Consider the following 12179-nt stretch of genomic DNA (forward strand, 5'->3'; position numbering starts at 1 on the left):
AATATTTAAAATTTTTGGTTGTCTATTTTATTCAAAATATTATAATATAATATTCATTTTCAATTATTTGCTAAAATTATTAATAGTGAAATGTAATTACTATAATATTTTTTATTTAATAAATTTTACATTCACATTTATGATTTTAATAAAACATTAATTTAAGTTATTCTATATAATGTTTAATTCTTATTTAGTCAAATTACGATTCAAACCCAATTTACCTATTAACCTTTGACCTTCTGCATTCACTAAATTGATTATTGGTCCTAGTCTCAAAACCTTGTTTTTATGCATCATTTCTTTTATATTAACCATTATTAACATAAATTAATTAAAAAATATATAAATATAATTAAAATAACATACCCTCATAAGGAATGAAAAGGGGGAAGAAAAGGTACACTATATTGCAAGAACTCACCATTTGAGGCATTATATTATACTATATGTAAAATATATTATTCACAGAAGGCAAAAGAAAATTTGTGCGCCAGGCTCACAAGCATGACTTTCATAAAGTCTAATGACATGGAAAGAAGTTAAAACATGATATACCAACTTACAGAACATGTCAAAAGACTCTTTCTACTACACATTTTTAAGCAAATGTGACAGAACAATGAAGAGAAAAGCTAAATATGGCAGTTTATCAGAGATACTGCTAAATTAATGTCAAGCTACCTTCTTATGCTTCCAATGAGTCTGTATGCAAAGAAGATGACCATGTATAATTCATAAGGCAACTCGAAATCGATGGGCATTGCAATTTCTGTTGACATGAGATTTATCTTCAAGTCAAGTCCCCTTCATTAGCAAGGCCACCATGATTGGCTTGGTTAAGTTTTACTACTATTTACTTAGCTAGATCCTTACAGGCAATCCATAGTTGTGGAAAGTCCTAATAGTTCCATCCCATCCTGCTCCAACCATCACGAGTCCCCACGCGTCCGATAAGGCCATATGGTCATTACTGTTTCTTAGCTTTTGCTGATAGTTCTCATCTGAAATTGTTGTTACATCCCAACGAGGAAGTTTCTCTTCAGGCCATGTTGCAGAGCTGCCTCTACATCCACCATCCATAAACAACCAATTTCCAAGAGAAAACCGATCTGAATCTCTCCTCCGGGAAGCACCTTCCACCTCTTGCTGCACCCCAGTCGCAATATTACCACTATTGAAGCCTTTTAGTTCTGTCTGCATGCCTGACCAAGGCACGGCAATGGACACACCTTCGGAGAAGAAATGCTCACATGATGTTACTGATTTTGTGTGTTTAGATGATGGGGTGCAAAATGCATCATAATTCCAGACATAAACGCGACAGTCTTCTCCGACTGATATTATATGTCTCCCAGTTGAAGTAAATGAAGCCGACATTTGACTTCCTGACTTTGGTAGACCTACAACATAATTAAATAGCTCTTTCGTATAATTGCATCACATGATTAAATAATCAATAATAATTCTATATGGAATCAGTTAGATGTGTGGGAATGCGATAATTTTAAGAAAAGACTTCACAAGTTATGCAAAAGAGTTTAGATTCATTGTACTGGTCAAGTGCATGGCATAAAGAATATAAATCAGATTATCAAAAATAAGAGATCCTTTCATAACAGTAAATAAGAATTCATCCATGGATATAGCTGGAGAAGGTATTGGAAAAGAAAGAGAGTAAACAAATGTTGATATAGTTATGGTAGTTAGATGCAATGTACGTATAAAATTTAAATAATGTAAATACAGCTGTACCAGCTAAAGGTGATAGACATGTGAGTATTACAATAAAAAATGTGCTAAAAAATGAGTTAAGTAACTGCGTAAGTATGGATATGGATAATAGTGAAAGACCAAGAAAAAACAATCCCAGAGAAGAAAGTGACTTGATTTATGGGGAAGATACAGCTTCTACAGCCGAGACAGGACAAGGGGAAAGAGAAAGGAAAGTGAGTTTGTATGCCAGAGAGAAAGAGGAGCAAAAGAAAAATGAGAATGTAATTGAAACCAAAAACTAGTAGCTTCCAAGAAATTCAAAGATTGATTCTAATGATATTATTCATATTTTAAAATTGCAATATAAAGTGAGTCTCATCAAAATATACTTTGGAAGGCTTTCTAAAGATTTAATATAAAAAGACAAGGACATATTTGATCAAAGATTATGGTCTGTCAACGGTTCCAATTCGAAGTACCAAGAGACAAGCATCAAACCAGCTATGAGATTCCACAATCATCACATAGCAAGCTAGATCAAAAAAAACACAGGGAAAAAATAGAAAAATATGAAAGAAAAGCCACCGACTAAACGGTCTGGACTTTAGGATAAAACATACCAATTCTGTTCTGTACAAACAGATGACTTAAACCACTTATTCAATATGAACAAATCACGCCGTCAGAGCAATCAGGATTATATTCCTTAAACAAGGCACAAAAATGGAGGGTAGGTTGTTAAGAATTGTCATAGAATGGGCACCTCAGTTTTACAAATTAGATGACAGAAAGTGGAAAGTAGTACTTAAAGTACAATAGAAACAAACAAATTCAATTCCGATTCAGAAAGATGTAGCATGAAAAAGTACTCCATGTATGGAGGACAAAGTTATTGCCAATGCAAAAACAGAAAAATTGCAGTTTCTTGAAAGTAAAATAACTCGAGAAAAGATGGTATGGGATTAAAAAAATTTTCCGGTGAAAAGTCGTGATGCTATAATGCATATGTAGAATAAAAGCACACAAATAAGTTCAATTGATGCTTTCAAATCTATTGGTAAAATCCTCCTTCATTAAACCTATCCATATAATTTTTAGATTATGAACTGATCTAAATATTATATAAGAGTATAAATTTTACCTTTATATTTATGGACGATATCAACTCCATCGAATATACGAAGTCTGGAATCTTCAGAAGAGATCATAACTCTTTGAGATCTTTCCTTGGAAAACTGCAAAAACAGGTTGACACCAAATGTTAATGATCAACAAGTTATGCTAAGTTCAACTTTCTTAATAACGAAGAGCAAGTGTAAACCTGTATCCCAGTAATTCGGTTGCCTAACATTTTCTTTCTACCTTGAACATGTATCTGCGCTTCAAGCTGGATGTCATTGTCTGTACCAAAACATATACCATTAGGTACTCCTCTCCGTGGAAAAAGAATTCAATAAATTTCATTAACAAAGTACAAGAAGTATGTACCTGATGCTTCATAAAAGCGGCAAGTGCCTGTAATGGAACCAACTACAAACCCCTGCAAGGATGGAAGAGTACAATGCAGTCAGCATAACAAAATGGAAAACTATTGGTTCACTTCAGAATAAGAATAACTTCGTGTGAAAGGTTTCATGAGACAGAATCATACTTTTCCATCTGGCTGGTAACATATAGCAGATGTTACATCTCGTGCATCAACCCAATTTACAACTCGCCCCTCGAACACTCCCCATATTCGAACTTTTCCATCGATTGAGCCACTGATGAAATGGGTTTCATCAGTTGGATTGAATTGAATGCATGTCACTGTTGCAATTTGAAGAAACAGAAATTTCAGCCTATAAGTCACATAATAAAAAGACAAGAGAAATGAACAAAAACATATGGGATAATTTGCTCAATTGAAATAAAGTAAAGAATGCCTTCTCATATTTACCATAATTAGTATGGTGAAAAACATTCAGACAGTGATTGGAACCCACTTGCCATAGACGAACAGTTTTATCCTTGGAAGAAGAAAGAAGACACTGCAACAAAAATTTTCACTTTAACTTTATAAATAACCCACAGTTCCATTAATATGACAAATATGTGAAAAGGTTTCTGAAGGAGTGACTCACATTGGAACTAGACCATGCCAAATCTAAAACATCTCTGGCATGTCCATAAAATTCATGCACTGGTGAGTCTTCAATCTGAAAAATCTTCTCAGGGATGACAACTGATGCATGACTGACCTTTTTACTACTGAAACTGGGCTTTCCTTCTTTTAAATTGCAACCAATATTTCGTTCATAAGCAAATGACTTGCAAGAGGCATCTACTGTTGTAACACGCCAAATGCGCACAATCCCATCTTCACCACCGGTTGCTAGATATTGACCATCTGGACTAAACTTCATTGCCCAAATAAATCCTTTATGAGCTTGAATCTTTTGTCCCATAAAGACTCCTGTAAGTTCCATACATCTTTTCTTGTTCTGCTTCACTATTACTCTATTAGTTTTGGTTGCCTCAGGATTTGACTTCGATCCAGTCGATAAACATGTAACTTCTCTTTGCCTTCTCTTATGTACAAAAAATTTCCACCACCTCTTCATTTTTTCCTTTCCCCCATCAAAACTTTTACATTCCTCTGCATCACTATCCTCGCATTTGATTGCAGAAGGCAAAAATCCAGAATTCTCATTTTCAAAAGTTAAATTTGGTTTATCAAACAGGTTTTCCTCCATTTCATCAATCATAGAATTGGCTTCACAATTGGTTTCTCTGCCACAAAAAACCAAATTCCTCTCTTCCGCATATGTACACAAAACTGGAGAACTTGATACTGCCCCACTAGATTTGCTAATCCTCTCCAAGCCAATAATCTCATTATCATTACTCTTAGAAGCTAAATCAGCCATACCCATTTCACAGAAGAAATTTTTGCGTCTCTCTTTAACACTTTGAGGCTCATTCAACCAAATTTGATACTCTAAATTATCAAACCTTAAGTTTTCTTCTTTTGTAACAATGGATTCTTCAAGCGGCAAGCAATCAGCAGAATCAAAGAACAATTCATCCTCTCCTTTATCAGAATTCAGCATGTCTTGAACTACTTAAGACCAATATTCAAAACAACAAACCATTGTCCTAAAACACTCTCTTTAGTTAACAAAATCAAGAGACCAACCACCCTCTCTCTATATAAACCCAACAGCGCCACAATTGACGGACCGAGTTTTGCTCTGTATGGTGTATGTAAAATAATACAATTAGCAGATATAAACTCGGATGAATATACTAGGAATTCAAAAACAAGGGCAAGTACGAGGAACCAACTCTAAACTCAACCACCCCCAATGACAAATTGACAAGATATGGTTAAGCAAGTTCTGAACCATCAAATATAATATAGATCCCAACACAAATATATATTATATTTAAATAATTATTTGTTTTAATAAACCCACCTAAAAACAATAATCAAATGAAGGAAACAGAGACCAAAGCTTCTAGTACCTTGGTTTCCATGCAAAGGAAAGACACTTTCTTTCTATCACCGACTCTCCTGTAATTGTGCCTTCCCTAACAACTCACTTCTTTACAAGCACATATAAGAATAAGACTTCCTTTTATCAAGTGCTGTGCAATGAACCCAATTGCCAACTTTTATAAGAGGGAGAAAATTGTGGAGAAAGGAAAGTTGCATATATAACTAATCAACCAATAAATGAATGTAACAAATGTCAAATCACCAATGGTGAAAAGGGTTCTCGAGATCTGGGCTGTTGAAGGAGGAGAAGAAGAAGAGTAGGGAAAGGAGAGGAAACAAAGAAGAGAGTCAAGAATTTTCTTTCTTTTTTCTTTTGCTAAGCGCACGAGCGACAAAACCGAGCGGCTTGGCTTAGAGAGGCCCAGGGTTCAAGAAGAAAGATAGTGTTTGTGGTTCAGGCAGCCAACTGTTACTGCATGTATTGCTCTCTTTTGTGTGCCATGATAATACAGCAGCAACCAACAGTATCTCTCTCTATCTGTTAAAACAAAAAAAATAAAGGAAAAGGCAAAGTTATTGATTTTGCTAACTAAATTAGGCAAAGTCTCATAAGGATTATAGAAACCCGAAATTGGTTAAACCAATGAAAAATATATATAATATTTATGCATAAAATGTTACACAGTGCAAACCAAAATTCAAGAAATTCAAGCTGATAATTACTAAATTGCAAAAAAAGTAAAAAAAAAAAAAAGAAAGAAAGAAAAAGAAAACCAAATTCAGCAAAATGAAAATGGACTAAAATGATTAAAAAAATCTCCAACCCGCTTGAGGAAATTCAAAAACATTAGCTAAACTTCAACTTGAAACTATAAAGAAGAAGGAAAGAAATTAAACAATAGGATTTAATTTAGCCCTTTAATTATATATATACATAATACATATATATGCAGTGGTTGAGTTTGAGATTTTAGGCTTCCTGTTGAGAGTTTCTAGAAAGTTATTAATGGTGACATTTACAACTGCAAGGTAAAGTAGAAAATGAAACATCCAACCAACCAACCAACCAAACAGCCTGATTGATACTACTAGTAGTAGACTATTGTAGTGATAGTAATAGGCACAACTACAACAACAGCTACAATACCTTCTATCTATCATCCATGGCAGAAACAAAAGAAAAAAATAAATTAAAAAGAGAAAGAAAGCGATTACTCAGCTGTACTCACTTTACTATAAGGCATACAATAATATCCTCGGATTTCGTGTTTCTTTGCAGTCTTATGTTTTTATTTTAGCATTAAATTAAAGATTGGCTTGCACACATAAACACACTCAGGGAGAAAGAAAGAAAAAGAGAAAAGACTGTGTAAAGAAGCTAAGAAGCTACTAGGCCACCTGTTTCTGTTTCTGGGTTTCTCTGGTTTTTCTGTTTTTGTTTCGCTTCTAGTGAATTTAGACAACACGTTTCCTGCTTTTCAGGTCCTTGTTGGTGTGTAACAATAATAATTCACAAAAAAAAAAAAAAAAAAAAAAAAGAGAGATTACAAATAACATTATCCACAAGAATTACAGCATCCGCTTGCATTTCAATATCAGTTTCAAGAAAGTGATTTTCTTGAGTATTTCATTACTTGAACTGATCAGTTTTTGATTTATTTCACTGATTAGTAAAGAAAGTGCCTTTCTTTTGTTTTTTTGTTTTTTGTTTGCTTCTATTTACTGTATATATATATATATATAATGTAAAGGTCTGAATTTGTTTTTTGTTTTAAAATCTGAGATTCTACAGAAGCCAATCCAACCAAAAGCAAGTCTGAAATCCCAATTTCAACTTCTTACATGTAAAAGAGCTTTCTTTATATTGAAAATGAGCAAAGAAAATCCTTTGGCTCTCAGGTTTTTTACTAAATTGGGTTTTGTCTTTTCTTAGCTATGAAACTGAAATTGCTCAGTAACTAAGCCAGAAGATCAACTCACGTGATTACTTCAATCATCAAAGACAAAACTGCTTTTTTTTATTAAAAAAATAACAAAAACTGATATTTTGAAATAAGACCCCGTATATATAATATATATAGATACTCACATTGTTCGCTGAAATGAAAGGAGACCATGAAGAAGAAGAAGGAGAAGAAGAAGTGTACTGATGTACGGACAGGACATGGGATGTGTGGAGTGGCTATGAAATGAAAAGAGAAGAGATATGATAAGATAGATCATGGTCTAGTGTCTTTCAAAATGTGGGGGTAATGTATCATATAGTATCATTTTTATATATATATATATATATTAAAGGTGATGGGCTACTCTATGATATTTTTTCATTTTTTTTTTTTTCTTTTGGGGAAGATTTCGAAACCTATTTAGACAATTTACTGCTGTCACAATCCCTAAGGTCCACAAATTTTCTTCCTTCTTTCTTCACCGTTTGATGTGGAAGAAAAATGGTGATGTTTGTGTGTTATGGGGGACCCTAATGAATGCATGAATTACATTTGCTATGTGGTGATTTTAATTTTCTACTTGACAATTTACCAATAATTTTCAAATTACATTACCTCCTTAAAGATATTCTGAATTTGCTATGAGAAAATTACTATTTACTTTCTCGATTATATTCAAATACGGTAGTCAGAATTTCCATTTTCAGATTTTAATTCTTCTGTTAGATTCATTGTTAGAGAAAAGATTAAACTAGTGAAATGGAAATAAAATGAAAGGACTTCGCAATTAAATTTTAAAAATATAATGTCTTGTTTAGTGTATTTGGCAAAATCAATGGATGATTAGCACGTGCATTCATTAAGATAATATCAACCACATCTCACAAGCAATTAACAAATAAATAAATTAATTAATTAATTAATGTAACGAAAATAAAACTAAGATAATGCATAATTAATTAATTCTAAATATAGGAACTCTATAAATATATGTAAATAAATCGGATATTTAAATAGCAATTTGCTTATTTAAATTCATAATTGTATGAATGTGAAGGATATAATATATTGTTGCTATTGAATTAGTACAATACAATTATATATATATATATATATATATATATATATCTTCAAGTACAAAGTTGTTAGGATTTTCTTAGTTAACTTAGAAATAAAATAAATTTTCATGTGGCAAATATAATATAATCAGGTTTAGCTTTTGTGGGAGTGAAAAGTTTTAGATTCGAGACTTCTCAATAATAAAAATTTTTATTAGTTAGATGAATAAAGAAAAAATGTGATCCTATATTATATAATGCAGGATAGTTTTAGATTACTCCGAATGATATAGTCCAAGATGTCCGTTAGCCAACCAAATAATTAAAAAATAACCCACGTAATAATCTAAATCTACAGTGACAAGCATCATATGCGTCCACTAAGAAAGAGAGATGGCTTGGTGTCAAATTGCAAGACAAGACCCTGAGGATAACGACCATGAATGTGCTGATTTTTGTGTGGCATATCTCTTTTGATGGTGATTTCTAATTTATTATTATTATTATTATTATTTAAATGTAAGAGAAAAACCTTTTGAGACCCAAAAGATGAAAAAAGAAAAAAGAAATGGTGTGCTGTGCTTTGTAATCTCTACCTGGCAAAGGCATCTGTTTTCAGCGACCAAGAAAGATTGCCACTCACACGAGCACTAATTTATTTATTTATACTTAATAATTGTGGTTTATTTTTATATAATTAAGTACATATAAGCACTTCACGAAAGAATAGATTGTCACTAATATAATAATTTTTTTAATTTTAATAAAAACATTGGAAAAGAAGAGAAAATGTAGTTGAATTTGATTTATTTTATATTATTATTATTAAATTGTATATCTAAGACCACATGTACGGAAATTATTTCAAAAGATTTACTGTATTTTGGTATTAATATGGATTTAATTATGAATAATAATGTACCGAATTAGTTTGAAATTAAAATATTAAATGTTCTTCACTTTTTTTTTTTTAGTGTATCATAATATCAAAACATTAAAGCCAAAAAATATAATTTTTAAGGTGTGAATTGTAGCTGATGATTCATATAGAATAGAAAATGTAAGTAGTGATGTGACTGAATGTTTATTTATAAACATTGAATTTTAAAAATCTCTCTTCAATGCACTGCTTTCATATCCTATTTTTCTAATCACTGTAAAGCAATAAATGTTCGCATTCTAAAAATAGAAGATGTGATTGATAATATCTATTTTAATTTTTTCATATCAGCTCAACATAGCAAATAGACACTGTCGTTAGAAAATATTTTTTAAAAAATCTTTCCATTTTCTGATGTAGCAATTAAATAATAGTCATTCATATTAATATTGGAGATGCTTTAAGTTAACAAGGGAAATAATTTTTATGTTATTTTTTAATTTAAAAATTAATTGAGCTACCATTAATATTAATATTATTAATGATATTAAACTTTTTTTCAATTTTTTCAGTAATTAAGTTAAATAATTAATAATATCTATTTCAAATAATAAAAATTTTAAATTTATTTTTTTTCTAAAGATTAATAAAATTATCATTCCAAAAATTATTAATAAAATTAATAGTATTATTGAATAATATTATCATTAATAAAATTTTCAAAGTTATTTTTCTTATATTATTAAAAATTTATAAAGTGAATATGAATAGAAATTAGTTGGTAAAGAAAATTATTTTTGTTATTTTCAATTTAAATATTAATTGAGTTAATATTAATATTAATATTAATATCAGTACTAATATTGTACATTTTTCAAATTTTTCAATAACTAACTAAATAGTTGATAATATCATAATTAATATTATTTCAAAAGATTAAACATTCCTATTTCTTTGTTAATAACAATGAAATTAATAATATTATAAATAATTTATTAATAAAAAATTTAAAATAATTTTTCTTATACCATTACAAATTTGTAAAGTGAATATGAATAGAAGAAAAACAATGAAATTTTAAATTTAAATTTATATGATGTTATATATGCAATAAATTTATTTTCGGATTACTAAATACTAAAGATATCAAAAAGAGTTATTTTATTATTATAATAAATTTTTTATAAAGTTATTAATTATTGAATTCAATTAATACATACAAATAATTAGAATTAATGTTCTAAAGACTTTGGAATATAATGATAAGACCACAATATTACAATATTCTTTGAATTTCTAAAAGTATTATATGAAATTTTTAAAAACCATATTTTTTATAAGAGTTAAATACTTGAATTTTCATCAAACCATAATTTCTATAAAATAATTTAAAAATAAAAAAAATGTAAAAATCAAATTTGAAAAATAACTCTTAATTAAATCCGAAATAATAATCTTCTATTCTAACTGTTTTTGGATTAGACAAAAAAAAAAAAAAAAAAAAAAAAAAAAAAAAAAAAGAGGATGAAAATAAAAGGAGAATCTAAGGGAAAAAGGAAAATTTTAAAGAAAAGAGTTATTTTCCTTCCCTTTATTTGGATATAAATAAAATTAACTTTTTTCGTTATTATATGTTTTTTATTTTCTCTTTATTTTGAGAGAATTTTGGAAAGGAAAATAAGCATATTCCTCCTCGTCTTCCTTTTTTGTTTCCAAATAAAAAAATATTTTTTAATTATTTTCTTTTCTCTCATATTTTTCTTATATAAAAAATAGCTACATCTTGAAATATCTCAATTTTTATTTATTTATTAAACATAAATTTTATCCAATTCAAACCTAGTAATGCTGACATGTTAGAATAGATTGTGAATAATTGAATATTTAATTTTCTTGGTTAAAAAAGAATAAGCAAAAAAATAATAAAAAATAAAAATAAGTAAATAAGGCCACTAGTCAAATAAGTGGGATGCACATTCACCCTCAACTGAAGACCGTCAAGGCTTTTTTGGTCCTATTTTGGACATTATCTCTCCAATTATTTGTTGTGTTAACCCCTAGAAAAGATTCATCTCCCTTGTTTCTTTTCCCTTCCCTTTCACAGAGAAAGAGAGAGAGAGTATATGGCGTTTGCTTCTCTCCCATGGGGGTAAGACTTCACAATCTAAGGAAAAAAAAATACAGTGAACTCTATTTTCCCTCCATTTCCCTACGTTTCTCACCAAACAAACAACAGAAATACATATATATATATATATATATATATGCACTCATAAAACAAGTCAATATATGCTTGTATATTACAAAAGTAGTTTCTTGGACAATCAACTTTATTTATATCTAAATTATCCAAACTCAATTGAATGGCATTTGTAAAAGGCATATACAAACAGACCGTTTTCTGAATAAATTTATAACTAGTTGTATAGTAAATTTATAACATTCATCATCATTTAAATACCGTTGCAGCACATAAATTATCAATCTAAACTTTCTCCTTATATAAGGGCAAATAAAATAATTACTTCCACAAGATTTTCGGAAAAAAACTCAATTTGTTTATATATTGCATACAAATCAAAAGAAAAGTATAACGCGATTAAAAAGAAATAGTGAAAGAGCACTAACCTCAAAAAGCTCACACCAATTGGCAGATTTCTTCTTTGAAGAGAAGAGTATATAGCTGCCTATGTAATAACAGAGCAAGAAACTACAAAGTGCTATTGTGCTTGGCGTATAAATATATATGTGTTGAGAGAGAGTGTGTGTATGTGAGAGGAGAAGAAGAAGAAAAAGCAATAATAAAGGCGTGTTTGGTATTTGAATTATTATGGTATATGTTTCATTAACATACAAAAAAAACTGTATATGGAACTTTTTAAGCCACGTAAGGCAATTGGCCATCTAATTATAAAGCACCAAACTGGTCCCTAGTTGGTGATGTTAGGGCCATATCTCAACTCTATCTTGTCTCGATTTTCTCTCATTTAAATCCAAAAGTTGCATGCCTAATTTATAATTAACTAATCATCTCTTTTGCTTAATTATGGGGGGAAGTAATTAATTAAATATTTTATGAGGATTTCGCATGCCAAATC

General features: G+C 29.9%; 1 protein-coding gene across 4 annotated transcripts; it reads right to left on the reverse strand.

The window, feature by feature from the left end:
* Positions 1–410: 410 nt before the first annotated feature.
* Positions 411–11874, reverse strand: LOC105645159 (Transducin/WD40 repeat-like superfamily protein). 4 transcript variants are annotated; one of them, XM_012230685.4, is made up of 9 exons: positions 11710–11874; positions 5224–5735; positions 3840–4949; positions 3656–3746; positions 3368–3525; positions 3205–3256; positions 3038–3117; positions 2858–2951; positions 411–1403 (listed from the first exon to the last, which is right to left on the reverse strand). In XM_012230685.4, exons 3-9 carry the CDS (start codon positions 4806–4808, stop codon positions 865–867), a joined length of 1983 nt encoding a protein of 660 aa, XP_012086075.1. In that variant the 5' UTR covers positions 4809–4949; positions 5224–5735; positions 11710–11874; the 3' UTR covers positions 411–864. The 4 variants fall into 4 exon arrangements, with proteins under 4 accessions (XP_012086075.1, XP_012086076.1, XP_020539337.1 ...); XM_012230686.4 differs by lacking the exon at positions 11710–11874 and adding an exon at positions 7287–7449; XM_020683678.3 differs by lacking the exon at positions 11710–11874 and adding an exon at positions 6596–6713.
* Positions 11875–12179: the final 305 nt, after the last annotated feature.

This window comes from Jatropha curcas, chromosome 3 (assembly GCF_041381405.1).
Source record: "Jatropha curcas cultivar XTBG-Jc1 chromosome 3, XTBG_Jcur_1.0, whole genome shotgun sequence".
Classification (NCBI taxonomy): domain Eukaryota; kingdom Viridiplantae; phylum Streptophyta; class Magnoliopsida; order Malpighiales; family Euphorbiaceae; genus Jatropha; species Jatropha curcas.

What these genes read in the sequence shown, in the direction of transcription:
- LOC105645159 (XM_012230685.4), bottom strand. Translation starts at nt 4,808, where the DNA reads ATGCTGAATTCTGATAAAGGAGAGGATGAATTGTTCTTTGATTCTGCT. An exon ending in CCGCTTTTATGAAGCATCAG is followed by an intron (nt 3,118 to 3,204) that starts GTACATACTTCT and finishes GTTTTGGTACAG; the next exon opens with ACAATGACATCCAGCTTGAA. An exon ending in ACCGAATTACTGGGATACAG is followed by an intron (nt 2,952 to 3,037) that starts GTTTACACTTGC and finishes CTGTTTTTGCAG; the next exon opens with TTTTCCAAGGAAAGATCTCA.